The sequence below is a fragment of the Paramacrobiotus metropolitanus genome, unplaced genomic scaffold (assembly GCF_019649055.1).
Source record: "Paramacrobiotus metropolitanus isolate TYO unplaced genomic scaffold, Prichtersi_v1.0 Parri_scaffold0000049, whole genome shotgun sequence".
Lineage (NCBI taxonomy): Eukaryota > Metazoa > Tardigrada > Eutardigrada > Parachela > Macrobiotidae > Paramacrobiotus > Paramacrobiotus metropolitanus.
In genome coordinates this window covers 793,246-817,046 of record NW_026570269.1, presented here as the reverse complement: position 1 = coordinate 817,046, position 23,801 = coordinate 793,246, and the positions used below count along the sequence as shown (strand labels likewise).

Sequence of the window (23,801 nt, the reverse complement as noted above, 5' to 3'; positions counted from 1 at the left end):
TGCGTCGTGACTGTGAGTTCAAATGTACGACTTTCAGGAAAGCGCTCCCCCTATGGGGGAATGGAATCAATTATTACGAGTACATAAGGGATATCATTCATATTGATTTTTAATTCTAAAAAACAGGAAAATTTTGTTGAGGAAATTTTCACAAAAAATTTTCCCCAAAAACATAATGTGTCTTGTGTCATATAATGTGGTATAGTGTAACATAATGTGTCATATTTGACGCTCTTTGTTTTGAATTTTCCATTATTTAACATCAACTGGCTTACTGGCCGCTTGTTGTAACTTACAGATTTAATATTTCATGAAGAATCCAATATACAGAGTATTACTGAAATCAAACCCAGGACATAAATAAAAATTCGGTTCATGTGATAAAACAGAAGCAAAAAATATTTTTAATCTGAATTAACGCTTGTCAACGCTAATCTTAATTAACGCTTGTTATGGATACTGGATGCAAACCCGCAGTATAAACAATAGAGAGATTGTACTTACTACGTTTAGTTTTATGTACTGCTAAGTTGAGTGCTAACCGTGGGTCTTACTTACTGTACATTACGATTAAAATTATTTGCAACTGCATTTGCATTGGTTTTATTATTGCTTTATGAAACGGACAGCGTCCAATTATTTTGAAGCGTTGCATACAACATTTTGGAATGTTTTCATACAGCTGTTTCGACCGAAACGATCACATTATCGGAAAAATTTAAAATCTATGCCGTTTGCGATATGCAGTAAAATCTCACCATACGAGGTATGTAATAAAACTTTAATTATATAATATGATAATAATAATATGATATGATAATAATAATTGCAGTGTGTTCATGCAAGTTAACAGACTCGTATACTGTGTCGTAGTCTACTCTGTATGAACACAAAGAAACACAGCAAACGCCAACAGTCAGCTTATCAAGCAAAATCTGTTTAATTTCTTTGCCTATCTATCACTTTCAAATTGCAAAAACCTTGTCTATCGACAAATAAAATCACTAAAGAGGCAAAATCATTCGCAAAAAAAACATAGCAACGTCATTAGGTACAGTACGTACTACAAGAACAGGTGACCGAACTACAGATCAGCATAAAATGCCAAGTAATAATAAATTAGAACATTATGGCGATTGAGCTCCGCAAAAAAATCCCAAACTTCGAATTACTGTACTCTATAATCAACCAGGTATTATCATTAGTCACATTCTTTTAGGAAACAAAACCGAATCAGAGGAACCATGTAATGAAATACTGATGCAAAAAAAGGACCATCTCATATTTAGTCGAAACATGAGAACGCTTTGGTATGGAAATTCAAGAAAAACATAATATCCACCAGTGGAGTTTCCTTGGATCACGGCATTCAAGTCCTTCCATAATCATGTACATACACGCACCACGTACGTCATGGAAAGGGAAACATTCCCGGATTCACAATTGAGCATTATATACGCCGTTTTTGGACAGCGAGTTTCACTTCCAAAGGATATTTTTATGTACCTAGGAAGCCGCTAGGCAACGATAATCACGCGCTGCCGGTAGCAGCTCGGACAGTGGATGCGCGCCAAAGTACTAGCGGCCATTACGAAGGAGCATTAATATCCACAAGTAACCATGTGTACAAAGGCTTTAGTCTGGAGTCCAATACTTTATACTTGAGATTCGACAATCCGTCCGTGCTGAAGCGTTTGGCTGCGGCGCGTAGCAGATCAAAACGGATGGGATTGGCCGGATTGGAAGGATCAGAGCCATGTTTGATCATTTTATAACGTGCCAACTCAGCCGGATATCGGCTTATGTTGAAACCACTACTCCGCACACGTAAAGATAGATCATCATCTTCGCCACCTGTGTGAACGGAAATATGGTAGCACAGGGCAATTAAGTACTGCAAGAAACGTTCACAAGTATCACTTGACCGTGTCAAAAACGCCGGTACTCAAGTCACCTCAAATAACTTTCAGGTGAACAGATACTGTACTTTCGTTTTCACCTACAATGAGTAGGGGGGGGGGCAGGGGTTTCACCTCGAAACCCCTGCCTGTTAGCCATGATGTGCAAGTTTTACGAATGTCAGCATATTTTGGAAAACGAGTACAATACAAAATTGCGAAAAAATTAACCGGAAGTAAAACTTACTACAATATTAATAAAAAATATTTACGGTGAGCATCTCGTACCCCATCCCCAATACACATTGGGGAATCCGTTGATGGTTGAGAACTGTTTGTCCGTGAAGGCTGACACACCTCCGAGAATGGTGTTATACGGTAAGTGATAATTAAATTTGTCAATGGCCACCGACATGTGTCGCGGTTGATTAGGGCACGAGTAGAGATTCCGATCATTTTCCGGTAGTAAATCGACATCATGGAAAATAAAACAGTCGTATTCATAGGATTTTTTCGCTTCGAGGTAGCCCACATTCATCAGCGTACCTGTATTCAAGGACAAACCAGACTGTAACGGCTGAGTATGCAAATGTGCTACAATTGTATCAATGGCATGCCTCAAAAAATTCCAAAAGCATAAATCAAGACAGCACTTGACATGTGTTTAAAAACAACATCACCTTCAAAAAATTACGTCGTCATAAGTAGCACAAAAAAACACATAAAATGCGATTACCTGCGATGCGAGAAAGCAACAGCAATGAAATTACGATTGTTAGGAATGAGTCTAAAGAATCCCTGCTCGTACTTATATTACTGTGCTTAAGCAAGACGTATGATATTATAACCAGTTTCGTACACTCTGTGCAAAAATGCTACATCATGACTACGCTGTCTACGCACTGCGCCCCATGTTTATATATTCCCTACTACAGCCATTAAAAAAATACAGTTGGGGTGACTTAAGAATTTAGAATAACGAAAACGCTTACAGGACATATCTTAAAATGTTGATGCACAGGCAACATCCTGTGCTATTTCAGTTCAACTGAAAATGGACAAATAAAACCTGATCCAGTTAATAACGTCAAATTACATTATTCAAATTCGCGTCAGTCGCGCACATCAATTTCGGCGTCTAGGGTCGGTCTCGCAGAAATGTTACAAAATGCCGCAATGGGCAATTCGATCAAAACCTGCTACGAAACGTACACGCAATGGGCAATTCGATCAAAACCTGCTACGAAACGTACACATCAAACTGATGCTGTAATGCCATCTCTCTTCGATAATTAAATTGTATTTTCTCTTCCGCAATCTTCATAACCCAGAGGACATAGGAGGCTGCCACAAAAACTCATAAATCCCCCCACAATTTATGCGTACGGATCTTTTCTCACAAAAATAACTGGCATGAGCTATGGTTTTTGCCTACTATACCTATCGATTATTTTGTACGGTTGAACAAGCAGCCATATGACGCTAGCAGTTTTACACGGATCTCATAAGCAAACGGCTGTATATGCACTTAGATCCACTCAACTCCATCAATGTCACGCAGCACGAGAAAAAGGATCGCTGTGTACACCATCCCTTACCTCGATTGAATTTGCCTGTGCTTGATTGCTCCACAACAAAAATCCCATAATCCAGTTGTTGTCGCTGAAGAATGGGATGCATATTATTGAGAAACACCCCTGCAAAAATTTGCGAACATATTCAACATACACAGATCAATAAATCCATTCATTAACTACGATCGATAAATTTCCTGCAATACAGCCGTGATGTTTCTCATCAAAACACAATAACCACATTGGTCTTACGTAAATGTTCGCCACGATCCCGAAATGGCAGAATAACCGCAACTTTATGTCGCGACATACAATCTCTTGGTCGAAATCTTCCACCGGGCTCCAGCTCAGGATTGTATTTTAGAATTCCGTCTTCAGACAGCTTTTCCAGCAAAACTTTTACCGGACCAACAAGTTTCGGCGGTGTTGACGGACACTGCGACAACCCGGATACAGCGCGCACCAACGCATCCGTCCAGTTCTTCCCACTGGTCAAGTTACCCTTGTGAGTGGCCGCTGCTGGTTCCGTAACCACATCATAGGCGTTACCAAACTGATCATAACATCCGCTCTTATTACAGGAAAGCACCCGGGGATCAATCACAATCGTATTACGGATACTCCATTGGGACAACGTGTAGCGGGAAATTGATGCCGGCATCCAGGGGGATTTTTCTGGGGACAGGAACATGGACGAGAATTCAAACAACACCAGAAACAATAATATGACCAAAATGCCTTTGTACAAATGTGTCCGGCAAAAACTGTGCGCAAAATGGGACGTGCCGTTGGGACTACTGCCCCGTTCCTGCATTGGAAGATACAAGTACGTCATGGCGAAGGTCGTGCTTTAAAACCTGTCGAAACCAAACACAACCGATCAACAACGAGAACTGCAAAAGCAACAGGAACGGCTGGTTATTTGATATGGAATAATAAGCGCTGTCAAAGAAGCCGCTATTGATTAATGTGAAAATTATTGATTTTGAAAGTTCTTTAAGTGCCCTATAAGCATTTTCCCCAATCTGACCATACGCAACACCAATCACATTCGTTCTTAACCAGCACTACTGAAGTTAGCAGCAAAAATCCCGGGTGGCGTACATTGCAGATAATTTATACATACTATAGTCTTACCGTTTAAAATTATTCGCAGATCCAACAGTTATGTAAATACAAAAATCATGGCCAAACTAAAGGACCACCAAAATATCAAGCGGTGGTAAAAGTATTAACTTTTTACAAGAATGCTCTTTTCGACTAACATTTTAAAATGTCATTTCCAATATTTGTAAAGCTTCGAAAAGTCCAAGCGTTTTCCATTTTTAAAACTTTTGTTGTAGTCCACAGCAAACAATTACTACAGACTGTAGTGTTCGCGCACTCGAGCGGCACGTATGGAAACGCACTCAAAAATACCGCCGAAATCAGTCGAGGACAATGTTAGTATTCTGTGCAAATTATCCATTGCAGTACTGACTTCACACACAAAAAAATGAATGAAAGATATCAATTTCCTGCGTTCTTCTCATAGCATCAGGCCAACTTTTTCCTCTTCATCAATTTAAAACCATCGCTACGCGTGAACAAGCTCAACACACAATAAATAACCCGCTAAACTGGTCGACGAACAGAAACAGTGCGAAATATATTTCTCATCATACCGTGCATAGCCTAAACCGTGCGGAATGCTCGTCACTTGGCAGGCGTCGTCCAACCGATCGTCGATTATCAGTTGTTAAGGATCTCGGTAATCATTATCCATCGGATTAAGAGCCGCATCAACCTATTGCTAGCACCTCCCGATTAACAAATATCACCAATTGTATCTGGTTTCATCCCGGATTTAGCGATGCGCTTTGCCGAAGAGATCACAAGTGAAGAGATCGTCCATAAAACGCAACGGTATTCGCGATAAAAATCGGGGATACGCAACGAGGACGGCACCGCAGGGAAGGCCCAATATATCTGCAGTGCCTCTCACACTATTGACAGATCGTGCACAAACTGCCAGCCTAAGCAAAACACACCGGGATCAACACCACAAGCTCCAGGCTCCAGCACTCTCTCTTAAGTAATGTGATACTTTAAAAAAAATTTTCAACTGCGCGTGTATGTACAATCCGCCTCTGCTGAAAGCGTAAAATGAGGATTAATGAAAAATTTAAATATTCTGTAGTTTGGTTAGTTCAAATTAATACTCATGCAACACTGGAGTACACTTTCAAGATTATTATTTGTAATTTTAAAGCTGCAAGCCGTACGTGCGATAAAAATCAATTATGCGGAGCCCTGTAAAAATAAATTTTTCAAAACATAATCTTCCTGATATATACCACTACAATATACCGTATGTAATATACAAAGTTACAAACTGCTGCAATAAGTAGCCACTACAGTAACTGTACAGCGATCAGGAAACCACAAAACAAAACATACACCGTACGATTACGAGTGCAGAGTCTGCAGACAGACACAAAAAGCAGTACTGTAACGTACCATTCATGAAACTTTGTAGAGACCTGGCTAGTTAAACCAGCAGGCGTAAAACGATTACTCGTTTTAAATTTAAACCGGTTGAATGCACGCAAACATGCATTTCTACCCAATTAAGGGAATTCCCGATAATTTTAAACAGTGGTCCATTACAATAAAACATTCACACCCACAACCGATCGACTGATCTCACATACTCGAGATCCACGAAGCGTTCTCCAGATGGTCATTAACCATAAGGTGCATGACATAGTAAAATTAATCAAGTACCATCTGACTTTACAAAAACACATGGGAAAATTAAATGAAACGCAAGCATTAAGGGATAACCCAATTTTCCAAATAGTCTATACTGCTTCACTGGCAAGCAATTTTATCTGTAGTTTACACCGCTACCGCAATCAATTTTTGCGAATACGTACCAGGCCTCCGGAACATCAATAACCATACAGGAAGGATCAGCGTTTAGAGCTCTCAGTCCGTCAATCGCACCAATATACTATTGATCAGCGATACAGCACAATATTTCCAATAATAACTGCGCCGAGCCAAGGTAATTCCTCCAGAGATCACCGTTATTTTTCCTTTAGAAAATAAAACGATAAAAATGAAATACAAATTCGGTTTATCCAATAGAAAACCACAACCAGACTGGACCAGCACTCATAAATCAGCACGCCGAATTAACTGCTACTAAATCGATGGTCATTTCGGAATGCGGCTTCGCTTCATGCACTGTTCAAAATTTGAGCTGATCAATTGATGTCATGAATGATTACGATGCAAACCCACGCCTGTGCACCTTGGAACGGAAATTAAGCCGCCTAATGCCTTTACACAGTGCACAAATTTTCTTATTACTTACATTTAAGTAACTTTACACATGCACCGTACTTCACCGTAAACCATTCACTAGAGTAGTGTCTAAAAACATTAGGGTAGCTGTCTGCGCTGCCGCTGGACTACAACCTACGTCCGCGCGGTATCCGTACATTAAAAAACGTTACATCAGGGTCAAGGCAATTTGATTCATTTCCGTCACACAAAATAACACCGAGTAAGTTGACATCGTACAACAGCAGTCGCAGATTACTACTTGTAGTCCAAATCCGGCCATATGAGTCCTGCATTTTACCATACAACTGGTTAACAGCTCATAAAAAGGGTTGACGTACTGTACTACGGTCTACCGTATACAGATCTCGACTGCATACTTTACAAATAAACCACTTTCATTTTGGACGAATAGCAATACCATAACACAGATACAGACAAAATATATACAGTAGCTATAACTAAATACAATTGTAATATACACAAATGTTCCATGCATTAATGCTATTAGACAGATATTGCTGTTGAACAAGTTCCCATCACTAATTGTAAGTTCATCGGACTCCGACAGTTCCTCAAATTATCACAAAAGTACCGGTACGTGTAAGAAAATAAAATACGCAATCCGCATTACCTAACTATAATCCCAGACTTATTGTTAGTAACTTACGCAATCATTTGCCATTATTGACGGGAGGTATTAAAAATCCCTTTATTTGATTAATTATTGAAGTGTTGACGCTTTTCATTACAAACGCATGTATGCGAATACCGGCACTCGTAATCATCAACAAAACCGAGATTTAAGCAGATTATTGAATGCGTTATGCGGGATACTACTGTAAGTACTTAATAATAAAGAATAAACAAACATTACGGCCCCAAATGCAGGCCTGCTGTCATTTTAGGCTAATTCAAATTGTGCACACAAACTGCGAAAATAGGAACTAAATACTTACGTATTTTATTACGTATACCAATGCTAGTGACGATATACAAGTATCCACAAAAGAGTTCAAATTAATCATTAAGAGTTAAAAAAGTATCAACAAATCCCAATGTAAATATATTTGAACTGTACTGTTATACACCACATTTCCCGTAACTATCTCTAATTCTACTGGCCAATAAATACACAGTTACATACTACTTACAATTACGATTACTTATCAGAGAAAGGACAATGAATTAAACCTTAAAGAGGCTTTTTATAAGCTTACACAACTGCAGCTACGAGTAGAGAAAGTAAAAAACCTACGTTAAGAAATTAAACCACCATTACTATTTATTTCTTGTTCCGAGAAATAATCTACATCCCAAAAGCCGAACCGTCCAAAATTTCAAACACTGATTTTTGTTCAGTTTGTTGCCTAACAAAGAAAAGCATAAATACGAGGCACAAACTTGTCTCCTCAACAATAAATTTCTCAAGTTTCACCGGACAAAAATTTGCATTTGCAAATTTGGATTTGCAGAACAAACATCTACTTCTAACAAGGGACTCTTCAGTGTTACTGTGTTAGCAATGTTTGAAAATCATCAGTCGTATTTTTCGAATCATCTTCCTTTATGACTTTATCTATCTGATCCGTCTGTATTGAATGTTTAATCAGTTTAATCTTTTACCGACTTCTAGAAGTATAAGATAATAATAAGCAGCAACACAGTAAGTAATTCATGTTTCCGTTAATTTTTACAGCATTAGCGGCTTGCAGTCGTTCCCATTCCTTGTAATGTACGTTCTGTAAGTCGGTAATTAGTACTAATTACCTAATCAGCTTTCGTCGTTTACGACCAACTGGATTCGACGAAATATCCACTGGAAACGGCAGAGTGGCACTCCAGGTGATCCAAAATCCAGTACGAAATAATAACTCAATAGGAGGCGATCGCTCGGATTCGCTCCTTGGTTTCAAAATGGCTTGATACTACTTGATAGCAACCACAGCATTTGCACGGAATTATCGCTTTTATATACCGATGTAGAAGACTATTTTGTAAACAAACAATATTTTGCATATGCATCATAAAACATGGCATCTTATGTTTACCCAAATGCGCCGCATTCTGCCTCATGAAAAAGAAAATCAATCCTTTTTTGCAAGTCCGAAAATAAAAGCGACCGACTCACGCTAAAAGAGTAGCCAGTCGAAGTCGCGCTGACTAAGTGTGATTCCGTCAATCCTCGTCAGAGTCACCGTACGAGCCACTTCGCCTTCGCATGTGATTCGAGACGAGCTGATCACCACTGGGCGACTTACATTTGTAGCGGAAATTGAAATAAAAATCATTTTTAAAACTGGACGATACTACGATAGTAGTAAGTAGTATTTGAAAACTTAACATTTTTTGATTTCTTCGAAGGGATTGTGAGCCCTACAAGGTAAACCGAAAATTTAAGCTGTGTATCGTTCTTACTGATTACATGTGTTCGTATACAGGATGTCGGAGGAAGGCATGAGCTTGGCGCGGCGTACCGCGATAATTACCCAGAAACCTCCGACGAAACCTCCACCAAAACCCCTTTTGCCTCCCGCTGCGATTTCCCCTGCGATCCGCGTGGCGCGATGGACTGCACTGATTGCTGGATTAGGTTATGGTTTCTATCGTAATCGTCGACTGGAGAAAAAAGAACAGCGTCTGAAGGAATATGAAGACAAACATCGTCCTGCACGTGAAGCTGCTGCTGCTCGTGAGAAAGCCATTAGAAACCGCGAGGAAATGCTTCAGCTGGCAGCCCAACTGAACATGCCCATCCCTGCGGATTTTGATCAGCAGTATAAGATCCCTGACAGTACCGTCACAATCGTTCAGACGAAGAAGCACTAATGTATCCAGCGGATGGCTTTGATGATTTTGAATATTACTGTGCAACTGTAGAGGTACTTTGTGTAGTTGTGTGAATTGCACTATTGAATCCTTTCGAAGGCGAATTGAGACATCATAATATTATATTGGTTTGATCATTGATGTGTTTAGACTGGCTTTTACTAAACTATACGGGAGCTTCAATAAATTGAGCGTTATTGGGCTTGAATATCTGAGTTGTTTATAGCTTCTAACTTACGAGCGCAAAAGAATATGGATATTGATAGATAGAAATATAGATTTATCCATTTATAATTTATTCATTATTTATTCAGTTTCCCACTACCACGAATACAGTATCGTGAAATTAACGTAGAAGACTGCAGTACGTAAAAGGCTAAAAGTCTACTAAAAGACTAATTTACAACTGCTGGCAGATGTACATTAGTTTTAGTAATTAACAATTCCTACTTCGTGTGGACTCCGAAAATAACTTGAATCCACCTAACAAATACTCGCCAAGTCGTAATTGGTATTAAAATATTAATAGATGTTTAACATATCTTTTTGGCTTCAAATTCATTTTCTACAGGCAGGCGCGTAATCCTTAATAATGCTATTTTTCCGCAATCAACCACGAGTGCGCAAAAGAAAGAATGCTTATACAGAATTTTACTAATATAAGAAAGCTGTTACAGCTAAAGCCTAAATACCCAACAGGGTCTGCAAAGTGCAAAAGAATACGGAAACTAATTTGGCGGAAATACGCCAAATCAGCCGATAATTGCTCCCGTATGAAAGTAATTGCTGAAAATCCATCAATTTTAGGCTTATTTACAATAAAATTTACGCAAATCCCAGTGTGGAATTTTTGTAGTGAGTTGGTCATCTCAAAACTGCAGCGGAAGTGTCGCAAAGGCGCGTTTTAGGGACTTCCGGTATGTTTTTACGGGATGATATGCGGACTAATTGCGACTTATATACGGCGCATTTGCGCAACAGAAACCTTTTTTAATGCATTGGTACTGCAGTTCAGGGAAGTACTATAATTTATGGATAGTCTGTACCACCATCACCGTACGCAAAGCACACTTTTATTCTCCCTACACAAAAAAAATAGGTTTACCTAAGAACTAAAAATACCGAACAAAAATTCTGAAACGAAGAGCAAGTTTGGAAATCCTTTAAATTATTTACCGAAATAAAAACAGAGCACGGCCAAGATCTACTGAAAATTTTTATAGATTCTGGAGGTTGCAAACAGACACGGATATCCAAATTAAACCATCGAAAACAATCCTCTTTCCAGCGATTTTTTCAGTCCCCGAAATCCGGCGCAGCCTCTTTCCCAGAATTTTCCATAAAATCTAAAATTAAATAAATCATGAGAAATGCTAACTCAACGTAAGTACTTATCACAAACGGATTTTTTATTCTTCCTCTAACATTTTCAATCAGGAAATTTGGGAAATCCAAGAACAATTTTTGAATCGTAGCGATGATAGCGCTCCTATTTTGCGAGCTTGTGCATCGGACCCAGAAGAATGTTGCGCGCTGTATAGCACACTGCTTTTAAAATCATGATCTTATTTTAAATTAAATTAAAAATAACCATAATAACCATAAATTATTTTTTGATAAACCTTAAAATCATCGCAAGGGAAACAATTTTCTAAAATTTGTTCTTACATTGTGCTGCCGTACGATCGTTTTAGAAATCTTCTTGGAAGTCCGAGTATTTTCAGGCAAACTTCGTCCTGCAAACGGCAAAAGCACATAAATACACACGACTTATTTTTTTTATTTATCATTTGTGGATTTCTAAGAGCTTTGAAGCAATTTGCTAACGTAGCAACTGAAGAAATAAGCATCCCTACACTGATTGCACCCTTTTCAGCGTCAGCTAATAAAAACACTATAAAAAGCACTGTAATAAGATCAATCACTATAAAAATCTGGAAATCCAAACTTAACATGAATTTAATCGCTATGTGACTTGTGACGGCGTTTGCTGTTTGCGTATAAAACCTGCAAAAAGAATACGTGCATAAATAAAAAAATTTTAAAATGTCTGTAACTAAAATTCAAAAAATCTGCAAGTTCTCTGTGGTTAAATTATCCAACCACAGAAAACTTATAATTTTATTTTCTCTATTCACAACCAGATTTTTTAGAAAAAATTATTTTGCGTACCTCAAGTTGCTCCACTGTTAAATCATCTCTTAAGTATTATGGATATCCAAGAGTCACTCAGATATTTTTCTGCAACATGAGCAAATGCAAACGAATAACACTAAGCATCTCTCGCGCGTCTACCGTTCATTAATCACTAAGATTCCGGAATTCCAAAATTTACGTTTTTAAAAAAAACACATAAACTGGAACGCAAAGAAGCTTACCGTTTGAGAGTAGACAGGTTACTGCTGCCACTTCAAACCACAACAGTGTGAGTGCACTGGAGCGCAGGCGCTTGACGTTTGCTGGCATTAGCAAAACTGGCGCCACCTATGAAAGAATGAACAATATTTCGAAATATTGTTGCAGACTTCGTATAACTTTTAAAAACACGGAGTAACACTGTTTTCATTCCCGTAATAACTTACCCGTAAGGGACGTTTCTTTTTCACTGTGCGTAGGCTGAAAGACTTGGAAATCCGTGTTGTCGAAAGCACCTGCAAAGTACGATTCATGTTTAAAGTGTTGTTCTACTGCCTTATTAAAATAACTGTTTTAAAAAACCCAACGTTTTGAAAGAAAATCCTGGAATAAGTGTGTGAAATATTTTGGAGACCTGCAAAAATGGCGGACGTAGCTAAAAAAGTTCAAAACTGATCAACTGACTTAAACCTTGCAACGGCAAGCTGCTTGTTCACTGACATTGCCAGTGAACAGAAATGAACGAGCTGAAATATGCTTGACCAATCAAAAAAAGAGGGTGGTCTCCGCATGAAACTGCCTAATTTCACATACGTAGTTATTCATAATTTCACTGAATGTGCAATTGTTTTTGCAAAAATAAACAAAACATTTATTCTAAACACTTAGAAAAATTAAAATAAATTTTCCAGTATGAGGTTTAACCGATAACAATTAGTATAGTCAGTTTTACCTGATGGCAATCGTCCGGGTTAAAGAAAATTGAGTCAGCAGTTTAACGTAGTTCCTGGAAATCCAAGTTTTTTCCCAAATGAATGATTGGCAGAGTTATATGGTAAGTGGATCATCATGAAGCACAAAGTCAGAGGAAGTGAAAGGAAGAATGACGATGTTGGAAAAGGCTCGTCATGGTGCTAGCTCGCGCGCAAACCTGAGCGCGCGTACATGCGTCTGGCTATGAGAACTACTACTTGCTCTTGGATACCATAACAAGGCTTTGTTTTTCACGAGTTCTACATCGTGGTCTTTCAAAAAAGCCCTAATATTATAAATATAACCCGCAAACGGTTTTTGTATAACAAATACTGGGAAATCCAACAATATTAATCGAATTCTACAAGGCCATAAAAATGCAGAAAACCTCCTGTAAATTATCGGTTTTAAAATGGCATTTTGCAGAACTCAAAATTTTACTTGCGGATTCAATGTTGGTATACTGCTGTCGCCACAGGGCGGACGCAATGCTTTTGTGCGGGGCTTACCATTAGCTTTTTGGATTGGGTTAGGTCAAGCCGTCGCTGAGGTATTGCCCGCCATGAAGTGGTTCTTTCGCCTCAATTCGCCGGCACATTTATGGTTATTTCAAATTTCAGTGAACACAAAATATACACTGCAGATGCAACACACACAACAGCACAACACGAAAACCTTGTCATTTGTTTGTGTTTTCAGTTTTCAAATTATTAAGCGGTACGAATGGAACGAAATCAGCTATAAATTCCGGTTTTCCGTCGTTTTTCTTCCAGTACTCATTCGTAACAGTTACCAGGTGTTAGGATACCTGTGAATAATTTCGGAGTGCACATCAGAGTGGGCAGCTGCTGCATTGCGATGTCAACAATTCAAAACAAACATCAAATTTTTGCATTATTACTTAATGTGAACTTAGAACAGCTGTAGTTCAGACAGAAAAAGGTGTGAATCTTCGTTTCTGTTGTGGGATCATGAAGACTGATCGGGATCGGCACTCAGCAGTTGAGGTTCGGATGGCTACCACGGAAATTGGTTTCGGAAATCTGGTGGCCGTGCTCATCCACACACCTGCAAAAATCCCACAATGCGAAAATACTGATAATACTCGTAGCTAACAGTGGTAAGCTAGTACTTTTTATAATGCAAAGTACTTTTTATAATGCAACTGATCCAAGGAAACGCTCGCATGTCAGATTCAAATAATTTGGGCAGAGAAACACTTTCATTAAAAAGCCTGCACGTACCATTCAGACCCGACACCACCCCACCCTTGTCGGCGATGGAATTTACCGTGTTCGTCGCATTGAGGGACATAGCCTCCGATCCCTGCGGACACAATGACATTATGTAAAAACAGATTAAAATTTACATTTTTATCATCAGTCGGTTGGTCACTGGCACACTGCTCACTTCCGGGTTTGTTGACTAAGTTACGAGCCTCCGTGCACGTGCAGCCGCCGACGTTCTTCCATCCTTGGATTTTGTTATTACTACCCGCCACGGTGATATCCGCCCTTTCCAAGCATTTCTTTTCTTCGCAGACAATGTGGTCAAGTAAACAAAAGACAAGGGCAAGGCTAAGGATCAGCTTAAGACACGCCATTTCTGTGGTGTATTTTGAAAATAAGAAATGGGACACTGCAAGTCTGCAACAGAATTTAGTAATTATACAGGAAACGGTTTCCCGATATATATACTGGCTCTGTACAATTGTGGGAAAGCCGTCAATTTTATCAGTTAAGTTTTAATCTAGCTGCAGTGAAGTCTTATTATCGCGGCTCAACATCTGCAAAATCCTCGAAAACTACCGTTCAGGTTAACTGGCAGAGAAAAGCGCTCCAGGTATCTTCGTACACACAAACGAAATGTTTGTTGATATATAGTACTTGATACTGTCGATATGCGACATTGCAAAGGTCAAGATTTCTGAGATTACTCACCGTTGCACACAGAATTCCACCAAATCCAAATACGCATCAGATATGCCACTGATTGTCTGAAATTACAATAAAAATATCGCCAGAATATTCGAGGTAGAAATAATTAAATATTATTGTAACGGTTGTGCTTCTGTAGCGAGTAACCACTGCAAACATAGGTTTCCACGATTTTGGAAAACTCTTTTAAAATTACCACAGAGAGACACTGTCAGATGTCAGTAGTAAGTTAACAGATATGTTATAACTTATAAGACCTAGAATATATCTACAGTACAGAGAACTGCTTACGTAGGCTACGCTACTATTTAGTTGTCGCAGTTTATAAGTATTTAATTCCTGGATCTATGCTACGAACCCCTCCACAGCAAAGCCAATGTTTTCGCTGAAGTGTTTATGTATGTAGTTGCTGTATATGGCCGTGGTTGCAGACGCAGTTGAGTGTTTTGAGGCATGCACAATCGACTGGTAATATATTATGACAGTATGCATTTGTTTGTGAGTATTTATGCCCATCATGTAAATATTTCTGCGCAGTACTACTCGTACTAATTTATTTATGATGGGCAGCAATAGTGATAACACAAGACTACAGTAATTGCAAATACAGTACTTAAGAATACTTAGAACAGGAACGATAAGAGTATTTATTGTGTTGCACGTTGTCGTGCTTCTTTGAAAAGTTCTGTGAGGTCAAATAACTAAAACCGCAAACACAAAATGTTTTAATTTCGAAGTAAATGATTGCCCTTCATGGTCGGGAATTCTCTGAACTCCGCGTATGTAGATGTTACTTGGTAAATCATTGGCAACTTCACTTCTTGCGTCGGAAGCTCAGAAAGTCGGCCACCGCCTTAGTGAAAGAAATCGGCAAGCGATTTCGGAATCCAGATGCATACGGGTGAACCTCGCTTTCAGGAATTTCCACGCCGACGTTTGTCGCGTGAAATTCAGCGAGGCAATGCCGCTTCCCACTCGGAACAATGGAAGAGGTGGCGGCGTTAAATGAGCTTTTGTTGTTTTTGTAAAACTGTTTTTGTATACGAATTAACGAATTAACATTGTACACGAATTAACTTACGCTGTCGTAAATTTTATACGCGGCACGTCAAGCACTCGAAGTTCAGAAATTTACAAGCTACCGGGCAAGCAATTCGGAAGCATCGAGAGTGCAAAAGGTTGCATATAGAACACGCCTTACGAAGACAGGTTCGCATTACAGCAAAATATGCATTTGTAGTTTAGCAGTTCAGTTTGACGTTGGAGCTTCGTCCCGGTGGTTTCACTTCCGAGATTTGGTTTCCGCGATCGTCCACACACCTGCACAAGACAACGCAGTTTTAATACTTACGTTATGTTCGAGTATCATACCTCTGAAGGATTTGTTTAGTTATTGTGGAGCACTTTTTCAGTTCATTTTTAAACCATACTCCCGATCAAATCATAATACCCTAAAACGTTTTTGTACATGTAGGACAACTCTTGCTCACCATGAACTGCCGGTACTACCCCAACCTTGCCGACGTTGAAATTTGCCACTTGCGTCGCACTGGGGAATGTACCCTCCAATCCCTACGAGTAGAGTATAGAAAATGATTATGTACAATAAAGGTTGCACTACCGCTTGTGCTTAAATCCTGTGAACAGTTTGCGCTCTTAACAGTCATAACGAAGCTCGAAAACCTATTATTTGGCAGTGTTTACGTGTGTACAGATCCGAATCACATTACATCTAGGTAGATGCACAAGCTTTAATTTAACGGTAGATTGTCGAATGCAAACTGCCGCCTTACGGTTCAACAGTGCACAGCGTTAATTTACGGGCTCCTAGAATGGAAAATTAAGAATTCTTACTTCCTGGCTTATCAGCCTCCTTCCTGGCTCTCTCGCATGTGCAGCCGCCGACGTTCGTCCATCCTTGGATTCTCTTGTTGGAACCGGCCACAAAAACGTCTCCCTGGTCCATGCATGTCTTGGGCGGCTTGGCCAATATGGCCTCGATACAGAGGCAGAACAAAACACTAGCGACCAGGAATTTGGTGTTCGCCATTTTTGAAATTCGTATGGGATCGTACAGAATTTTGGATGTAAAATTCTCAATAATTCTTTTACGTGTATATGCAGTCGTCATTCTCCTCGGGGGCTTAAAAAAGCGTTACACAATACTGCTTACAACTGTAGCCAGTTGTTGTAACTGGCTGGCAGCAGCAGATAGCCGCCAATTATAATTAACCGATGCCTGGACATTATATAATAATGTGGTTTGGTGATAGAATTACCGAAATACAGTTGTATGTGGACGGTTCAAATACGCAAACAAAATAATACTTCTTACTAGCTTCTTGTATTTTTAAAGTTGTTGTAAATAAATCTTAATACGTTTATTATCTTCTTAGTCCAAAATTATAAGGTAGTTTGTGTAGTGTTGCCTCATATAATTGTTCGTAATATTGTTAATGTTGTTGTTAATTAATTAAGCTCGTATAGTTTTCTAACACTTCGGTTGGGTTTGCTTCGGCTATAGTGCAGTATATAGTGCGTCTTAGGAACGCTAAATAAATGTTAACTTCATTTCCGTTATATGATTTTGCACTGACGGAAACTATCGCTAATTTAACTATGAAAATGCACTTTGGCGTGCATTGGCAGACCGGAGCGCAGCTTAGTCGCTTAATTAAGATGTTACAACTGCTTTTACCATCTTTTTCAATTGTTTTTGGTAGACATCCATCTTCTGATGGAAGTGTCGTCATAACGAATCAAAACTTTCGTAATGTCTCTACAACTTCAAAAATGCTTCCTACATGCCCAAAGCTCAAAACTTGACTTTCCAAGGGAAGAACGTAATTTCCACCTGGTGCGCGCTTAAACTAAATGAAACCTTACCATTTTGCACCAATTTTAAGCACATTTCGAGATACGCGTGTGACCAGTAATAATTAGTTAAATAATTACGAATAGTAATCATTAGTTAAAGCAGGACTTAAAATTTTTTCCTTGTTCATTTGACTATTTACCGACATGATTATCATCCTAACAATTAGCACGCAAAGACGTAATCAGAGACAACGGAAACTCAATATGCGATTTTTGTGGTTGCAACGGCAGCAAGCTAAAGAAATTAAAGCAGCTAAACTAATGCTAAAGGAATGGGCTTTTAATCTCGACAAACAACAAAATCTGACGGGATCAATGATTTTGTTTGAATTTCTTAAGCAAAATCGTTTGATCTTTAGGAACCAATATAAAGTCGCGCAAGTGCAGCAACGTATGATTTTCCGTAGCAGAAGTGTGGTTATGCAGCTGAAGGCATGCAGGGAATGTTACCGACGCCTCGGAACCTTGTTTCTGAATTCTGGTTTCCCGTTACGGGATCGACACACCACGCAGATCCCACAGCGCCCCAGTGCTGGTACACTTGGAAGCGGTCGGGGTTGGAGTCGTCGCAATTAGGCGTGAGTTGTCCAACCGCTGCAAGTGAATGCATTGATATTAATCATATACATGAAATAATAGAATAATATCATCATCTTCGCTTCACTTGGCATGACATTTAAATTAACTTGAAGGTTCAACCAATCGCTTATGATTATCCAAGAGATTACGACGTTTTATAATCCCTATCGATAAAATTATTAAGTACTATAACGCATTTAAAATATATAGCGTATTATGTGCATACGATTACACACAATTTGATTTGCGACAAATACATTTTTTCCATGTAATATGGTACTGTTTTTGATAAATTTAATGGACGACGAACATCGAGAGCCAGTTTTAAACCACTTACTCCGCTTATCGACGTTCAGAGCTCTTGCCCGAGCTTCCGCACATGTACAGCCGCCAACATTTTGCCATCCCGAAATCTCCCTGGGTCCATTTGCGGTTGTCACAGTTATCAGACCGGTTCTAAAGCAGAGTGCAGCTGCTAAGCCATGGAAAGAGAGTCCAACAACACAGATGACTAAAATCCTGCGCTGTTGTTCCATGTTTTTGTGCTGATCCACTAAATGAAAAATTGAAATCCGCGAGTCCAGTAGGAAAGTTTCCGACAAAACTATCACAGACCTAGAGTTGTGTATCGCATGCGTTCTAGTATATATTTGACCGACTTCCACTTTAGTAGTAATTTATACGATATTTTGCACAATAGAATTTTCGGCTCTATGATTTTGCAATATTTATGTGGCTTTTCTTCTTATACATTCCGGGTTCAGAAATAATTACCCATCATCACTGGTCAAAAGTTCCAGGAACGCGTCAAGATATGGAAATAACACTAAGGTTTTGAGCTTATTCGGCAGATTAGTCAGATCAGTAGTGCTTTGACAGGCAAATTATGATGCAGCTTACAAGTGTTGTTCACTGGAAGCATGCGTTTTATGTATGAATGAAAAACAGCGCAATATTGCCGCTACACGGAAAACAAAACTTTCGTGCTTATAATATCAACAATAAATGTACGTTAAAGGTCACGCCATATATAAAAAACTTCTATCACCGCACAATTGCAGACTTATATGCTGACTGTCTTGTTCGAATGCTGTGTATAGAAGTACAGTGTAAATATAGTAAAATTTAATAATATTCATAACTATTTGCCTTCTGCCCTTTCTGGATAGTGTGCGAGTAACCACAGCCTGCTCACTAAATTCGGTGATACTTTATGATCCAGTATTACGCACGTTCCATCAAGTGCGGAAGTATCTAGAAGGATTGAAAAGCAAACCTCACAAGATTTAGTTATTATCCAACGTTGTTTCACGTTCCATTCTTGCCAAAAATCAGCTTCCCTAATTACAGAAGGCAGCAGCAATAAGAAATTTGGAAGAGCGGAATTTGTGAATTATATTATATCAAGGTGACCCTTTTTATACTACAGATATAAAGAAGTATAAATCAATATACGTAGTATTCACTATCATTCAGTCAAATTTAGGCGCTTTTCCTTTATACCTGCCGGCCTGATGCGGTCAAACGCAGACAACGACTTAAATTGACGAGTACTTTTATATGTAATCACATCATGAGATTGTTTATGTTATAAGTAATTTTTTATCGCAAAGCTTTATTAAAGCTTGCTATCTACATAATATAATTTACATTCTATATATAAATATAAAATGAAAGAACCCATCGTTAAACTTCCAAGCATTTTCAGCTGTATCGTGGTGGTGGCGGTCAACATCTCGGTATGAGATCTGGCTTGATGTCTGCGGGTTCAGTACGGGGATTTCCAGTTTGATCCACACACCACCATTGATTCATGAAATTCCATTTCTGCGTTTTGTTAAACCCGGTACCACCGGAAATGCACTGTGGGACAAAATCGGCGATTCCTGAAATCAGAAGCAATTTGAGTAACCGAGTATGTAGTCTAGGAAGCATTTATTAATGCGCCCAAATTACCATCGCTGGCTGTTATTTGAAACATTAACATGAGACTTGTGGGTTTAACTAATTTGTATTCTGCGATGTGCAATAAGTACAATTTCTGTATGAGCTTGTGCGTAACCACTAAAACGGCATGGAATTTTTTACTTCCGTATTTACCACGTCGAATGCTGGCTTGATCCGCGGCCCCTTGGCACGTGCAGTTTCCAGCGTTATGAAATACCACCACAATTTTTCCTGCTTGAGGAATCCGATAGTTTTCGCGCACAAAGCATCGCACATTAGGAAGGTTTAAATTTCCTCTGGAGCCGTTCAAAGGGGTCGTCAATGCATTGATGCTCAAGCAGCTAATGATTAGCGTGCCTACTCCAATATTCAGAAATTTGATCAAACGAGACATTTTACAATTAGCCGAGTATAATATAACAAAAGGTCACAATGCTTAAATAATTTGCCAAAGCTGTCCAGAAAAGTTAATATTCTGTTAAACAAACATTCAATGTTAAAAAGTATGACAAATGTTGGTTACGGGACTTTGGGTTTCCCCAATAGTATTAATTTTGTATTTCGCCAAAAACAATTTGCACAACTAAACCGGAACTGGATTTCTTATATGTCGGGTACTGTTTACGTTTACGTACATTAGTATTTGTGCTTCACTGTCAAACAAAAGCCTTAATATTTTGGCTCATCTTCATGTCACATAAACTCATTTTTAAAAAAAACCTGCTTGTCCCTGGTGCCTAGCGCGGATTTTCCAGCGGCAGAAGAGATGTCAGGTTGAAATCGTGTGGTTCAGAATATGCTGGCTTTGCGATACATTGGGGATAATTCTATTGGATTACAGTACACAATCTGCAAGAATTTTTGCTTGACGTCTTTAGTCGGAACATTAGCAAACCGTGCACATAATCGTACCGGAATCATAGTGCAGTCGCACGCAATTTTTTTTAAATTTCAAACGGTTTGCTGAACTAGGCGGAAGTCTTTGTTGGTTCCGACGACTCAACGCAGCCTATATAGGGATTTGACACATAGGGATTTAACTTTATGAGATTTAATGCGAAGATATGATCTCCAGCCAAAAATTTATAACATTATTTTAATATAAATTTTCTGGTACGCGTTGTGAGCAAATTTATCCGCCTTTGGGAGGAAAATTTCACATTAATTTTCATGTTTCATTTCATGTTGTGGACTTTGGTGTATTATGAAATTTTACGCTTTGACGGCTTCGTCTATAAAACCTGTACTGCATGTAGTCTTAATTTTTGCAGTGGGTTATGATTTGTCCATCGCATTAATTACTACGCGCAATTTGCGCGGGGTCTGCTAGTAAAATGTAAAAATTTTACTTATAGTAGCCAATCGTCTAAACCCAAGAAAATCAGTGCATAGTTTTTTTTAAAGCTCACAAGTCAATGCTTTTGAGCCACGCGAAGGTCATTCTTTACATGCATTAATTAAAAATGCATAAGACAAGCCCGCACGGTTCTAACGTCACTAAAATACGTACTGTAATGCAAATTGTAAAGCAGCAGGCGTCGCTAAAACGCTTTCTTTCTAAAACGCTAAAAGATGCACGGCGAATTGGCAGAAGTGCAACGGACTTTACACGGACAATCTTGGAAAATCTTGCCTTTTGCTTGTGATATGCACACTAATTTCAAGGCGCCCAGCTACAGCTCTGTAGTATAACTGACAAAGCGACAGATCTAAAACATTAACTATTAAGCTGCGGTTTTGTTGTAAGAAACCAAATCATGGAAACTCCCGATCTCCTCTATATATGGCTGGCGAAATTTCGCTCTCAGAAAAGACTGCCTACAAACAGATTGGATCGTTCAGGATATCAAACTTTAATGGAAATTTCTTCTCAGGCCCCGACAAGAAAATTTTGCCTCCATAGTGTACGATAATAGTACGATAATAGCGCAATCGTTGACATCAAAAAGTACTTCAAAACTTGTTGATTAAACCGTTTACACTTTAGCAAGCAATACTTATCTGTGCGGTTATTCTTTGGGTTTTTTGTCTTTGCGCGCCTAAGTTTGTACTTTAAGTTTCTCAGATTTTCTTAATTTGCTCAAATATGGCAAAATGCGGTATTATACTTGGTATAGTAGTTCTGGCTTCCGTCACTGGTAAGATAATGTAAAACAAAATTGATGTTGCAGAAACGTTTTAAGTACAATACACATTTTCAGCCATTCTGGACGCTGGCGCTGCGGGTACGATGGAGTGCTACATTTGCTCTGCCGACCAGCCGCAATGCCTGAAACCAGGGGCCGACATGAAACAAACATGTAGCGCGGATAACGAAACATTTTGTTGGAAATCTGTTACGAAAGTTGGCAGCGGTAAGTCAGTAAATGCCGCGAATCGTGAGTAGAGTGATATTGCTTCTAACTTGTAAATCGGAAAAATTGTCTTGTTGTAGGTCAAGCAGCATCTCGGGGTTGCGGGAAATATCGTGGTATAGCAAACGTTTCGGTTGGCGATGATGAGTGCAAGGAAACAGGTGAGCACTACGACGTCATGATAGTTTCTTTCCGTTAGTTCAAAGCATATGCATCTAAGCCATTAAATTTTAATGTATGCGCTTTTCAGAAGTAACAGGAGCAAAAGTCACTGTATGCAATTGCAATAAAAGCGGATGCAACGGGGAAGAGATATTCGATCTTAAGTAATCGCCAGTTTTTCGTGTAGTTTCTGCTGTAATTTCTTTGCGTTACCGAAGTAATTTGCTACTGCGCTGAAAAGTGTTCATATACGCCGATAAGAATTATGGGACACAAATATAAATATGCAAACCCAGATAAGCACTTTTGTTCACGTCACAACGACCTCCCCTTTACGGCAGTTGGTCCATTTTGCGTGACGCAAATATGCAGAACTTGCATATCCCGCCCAGAATAAGCAAAATAAAGAAACTACTCCAGAGTAGTTTTTTTGAGATGGCAACTCAAATAAGCAGCTTATTTGAACGTACATCGTACAGAAATGTGTTAAGATCAGGAGGCTTATCAGCAGGTTCCTCACGTTTTCCGTGATGTTCCTTTCGCATACTAGTGCTGTTATGTTTGAAATAGTTTTGTTTAGCACCTAACCATAAGTACGGTAGTCTGTAACTCCGTCTTGTTTCTGAACTAATCATGTTCTGCTCTTCGTCTCCGAGCCATCAGTACCTGAACCTGTGCCTGTTCCTACCCTGTTCCTACGGTGATCACAGTTCGGTCTGAAGAAAATACATAAACTGGTCGAAACATAAAGACCAAGTTTTAGTTAAATGGCGGCAGAGCAGCTGATTTTGGTAGATGGAAGTCATTTAAATTTGGTAAACATCACGAGGCAGGGATTGGTTCTAAAAGCGACGGAGAGAAACCCACTGCCGTGGCCCGCATAATTGCTCGAATTTGAGATTTTGACAAACGAAAAACTAAAAGAGCTGTAGTTTTCACACATTTTAATTAACATTTTAATTTATTAATACCGTGCTTGAAGGGAGCTACATTAAATGCGTTGGGAAGATTTTTGTTACAGACCGCAGTAATATGCTTACAAGCTACAGTAAAGTAAAATGCAGTTTTGAAAAAGGATCACAAAGCTAGAAAGTGCGCATAAATTACGCAACGAAGATGGGCAACGGTTTATTGGCTGGTTCCGTTTTGCCTGTGACGTGGACAAAAGTGCTTTTCTTGGTTTGCATATTTATATTTGTGTCCCAT

At 39.1% G+C, this 23,801-nt stretch overlaps 5 protein-coding genes and 2 long non-coding RNA genes across 13 annotated transcripts; 2 read left to right on the top strand and 5 right to left on the bottom strand.

Annotated features, from left to right (window-relative positions):
- Positions 1–920: 920 nt before the first annotated feature.
- On the bottom strand, positions 921–9,697 carry LOC129591979 (beta-1,4-N-acetylgalactosaminyltransferase bre-4-like). Of its 6 annotated transcripts, none has more exons than XM_055487889.1 (7): positions 8,573–9,692; positions 6,391–6,552; positions 5,137–5,487; positions 3,725–4,329; positions 3,497–3,595; positions 2,187–2,444; positions 921–1,854 (listed from the first exon to the last, which is right to left on the bottom strand). In XM_055487889.1, exons 4-7 carry the CDS (start codon positions 4,305–4,307, stop codon positions 1,589–1,591), a joined length of 1,206 nt encoding a protein of 401 aa, XP_055343864.1. In that variant the 5' UTR covers positions 4,308–4,329; positions 5,137–5,487; positions 6,391–6,552; positions 8,573–9,692; the 3' UTR covers positions 921–1,588. The 6 variants fall into 6 exon arrangements, with proteins under 6 accessions (XP_055343864.1, XP_055343865.1, XP_055343867.1 ...); XM_055487890.1 differs by lacking the exon at positions 8,573–9,692 and adding an exon at positions 6,834–7,050; XM_055487892.1 differs by lacking the exon at positions 5,137–5,487 and having other exon boundaries at positions 8,573–9,697.
- Positions 9,059–9,832, top strand: LOC129591980 (uncharacterized). The gene is made up of 2 exons (XM_055487895.1): positions 9,059–9,185; positions 9,244–9,832. The coding sequence occupies exon 2, from the start codon at positions 9,245–9,247 to the stop codon at positions 9,629–9,631; it is 387 nt and encodes a 128-aa protein (XP_055343870.1). The 5' UTR covers positions 9,059–9,185; position 9,244; the 3' UTR covers positions 9,632–9,832.
- An 860-nt stretch (positions 9,833–10,692) lies between these two features.
- LOC129591913 (uncharacterized) lies at positions 10,693–12,680 on the bottom strand. The gene is made up of 6 exons (XR_008690893.1): positions 12,214–12,680; positions 12,010–12,115; positions 11,804–11,872; positions 11,585–11,638; positions 11,300–11,367; positions 10,693–10,977 (listed from the first exon to the last, which is right to left on the bottom strand). It is a non-coding gene; the product is annotated as an uncharacterized LOC129591913 (long non-coding RNA).
- Positions 12,681–13,484: 804 nt separating this feature from the next.
- On the bottom strand, positions 13,485–14,886 carry LOC129591912 (testican-1-like). 2 transcript variants are annotated; one of them, XM_055487788.1, is made up of 4 exons: positions 14,680–14,886; positions 14,150–14,385; positions 13,984–14,065; positions 13,485–13,807 (listed from the first exon to the last, which is right to left on the bottom strand). In XM_055487788.1, the coding sequence occupies exons 2-4, from the start codon at positions 14,340–14,342 to the stop codon at positions 13,735–13,737; spliced, it is 348 nt and encodes a 115-aa protein (XP_055343763.1). In that variant the 5' UTR covers positions 14,343–14,385; positions 14,680–14,886; the 3' UTR covers positions 13,485–13,734. The 2 variants fall into 2 exon arrangements, with proteins under 2 accessions (XP_055343763.1, XP_055343762.1); XM_055487787.1 differs by lacking the exon at positions 14,680–14,886 and having other exon boundaries at positions 14,150–14,483.
- Positions 14,887–15,731: 845 nt separating this feature from the next.
- LOC129592026 (equistatin-like) lies at positions 15,732–16,821 on the bottom strand. Its single transcript, XM_055487965.1, has 3 exons — positions 16,531–16,821; positions 16,167–16,248; positions 15,732–15,996 (listed from the first exon to the last, which is right to left on the bottom strand). Exons 1-3 carry the CDS (start codon positions 16,805–16,807, stop codon positions 15,918–15,920), a joined length of 438 nt encoding a protein of 145 aa, XP_055343940.1. The 5' UTR covers positions 16,808–16,821; the 3' UTR covers positions 15,732–15,917.
- An 838-nt stretch (positions 16,822–17,659) lies between these two features.
- Positions 17,660–20,710, bottom strand: LOC129591955 (uncharacterized). Its single transcript, XR_008690902.1, has 3 exons — positions 20,233–20,710; positions 18,470–20,018; positions 17,660–18,147 (listed from the first exon to the last, which is right to left on the bottom strand). It is a non-coding gene; the product is annotated as an uncharacterized LOC129591955 (long non-coding RNA).
- A 1,235-nt stretch (positions 20,711–21,945) lies between these two features.
- On the top strand, positions 21,946–23,468 carry LOC129591959 (uncharacterized). Its single transcript, XM_055487857.1, has 4 exons — positions 21,946–22,217; positions 22,281–22,433; positions 22,514–22,594; positions 22,684–23,468. The coding sequence occupies exons 1-4, from the start codon at positions 22,166–22,168 to the stop codon at positions 22,761–22,763; spliced, it is 366 nt and encodes a 121-aa protein (XP_055343832.1). The 5' UTR covers positions 21,946–22,165; the 3' UTR covers positions 22,764–23,468.
- Positions 23,469–23,801: the final 333 nt, after the last annotated feature.

Coding starts and splice junctions, on each gene's coding strand:
- LOC129591979 (XM_055487892.1), bottom strand. CDS start 4,307: ATGACGTACTTGTATCTTCCAATGCAGGAACGGGGCAGTAGTCCCAAC. Junction 3,596..3,724: donor GGATCGTGGCGAACATTTAC/GTAAGACCAATG, acceptor AAATTTTTGCAG/GGGTGTTTCTCAATAATATG. Junction 1,855..2,186: donor CAATGTGTATTGGGGATGGG/GTACGAGATGCT, acceptor CCGTTCACACAG/GTGGCGAAGATGATGATCTA.
- LOC129591980 (XM_055487895.1), top strand. CDS start 9,245: ATGTCGGAGGAAGGCATGAGCTTGGCGCGGCGTACCGCGATAATTACC.
- LOC129591912 (XM_055487788.1), bottom strand. CDS start 14,342: ATGGCGTGTCTTAAGCTGATCCTTAGCCTTGCCCTTGTCTTTTGTTTA. Junction 14,066..14,149: donor CTTAGTCAACAAACCCGGAA/GTGAGCAGTGTG, acceptor TTGTGTCCGCAG/GGATCGGAGGCTATGTCCCT. Junction 13,808..13,983: donor GGTGGTGTCGGGTCTGAATG/GTACGTGCAGGC, acceptor GGATTTTTGCAG/GTGTGTGGATGAGCACGGCC.
- LOC129592026 (XM_055487965.1), bottom strand. CDS start 16,807: ATGACGACTGCATATACACGTAAAAGAATTATTGAGAATTTTACATCC. Junction 16,249..16,530: donor GGAGGCTGATAAGCCAGGAA/GTAAGAATTCTT, acceptor CTCTACTCGTAG/GGATTGGAGGGTACATTCCC. Junction 15,997..16,166: donor GGTAGTACCGGCAGTTCATG/GTGAGCAAGAGT, acceptor TGTCTTGTGCAG/GTGTGTGGACGATCGCGGAA.
- LOC129591959 (XM_055487857.1), top strand. CDS start 22,166: ATGGCAAAATGCGGTATTATACTTGGTATAGTAGTTCTGGCTTCCGTC. Junction 22,218..22,280: donor AGTTCTGGCTTCCGTCACTG/GTAAGATAATGT, acceptor ACACATTTTCAG/CCATTCTGGACGCTGGCGCT. Junction 22,434..22,513: donor TGTTACGAAAGTTGGCAGCG/GTAAGTCAGTAA, acceptor GTCTTGTTGTAG/GTCAAGCAGCATCTCGGGGT.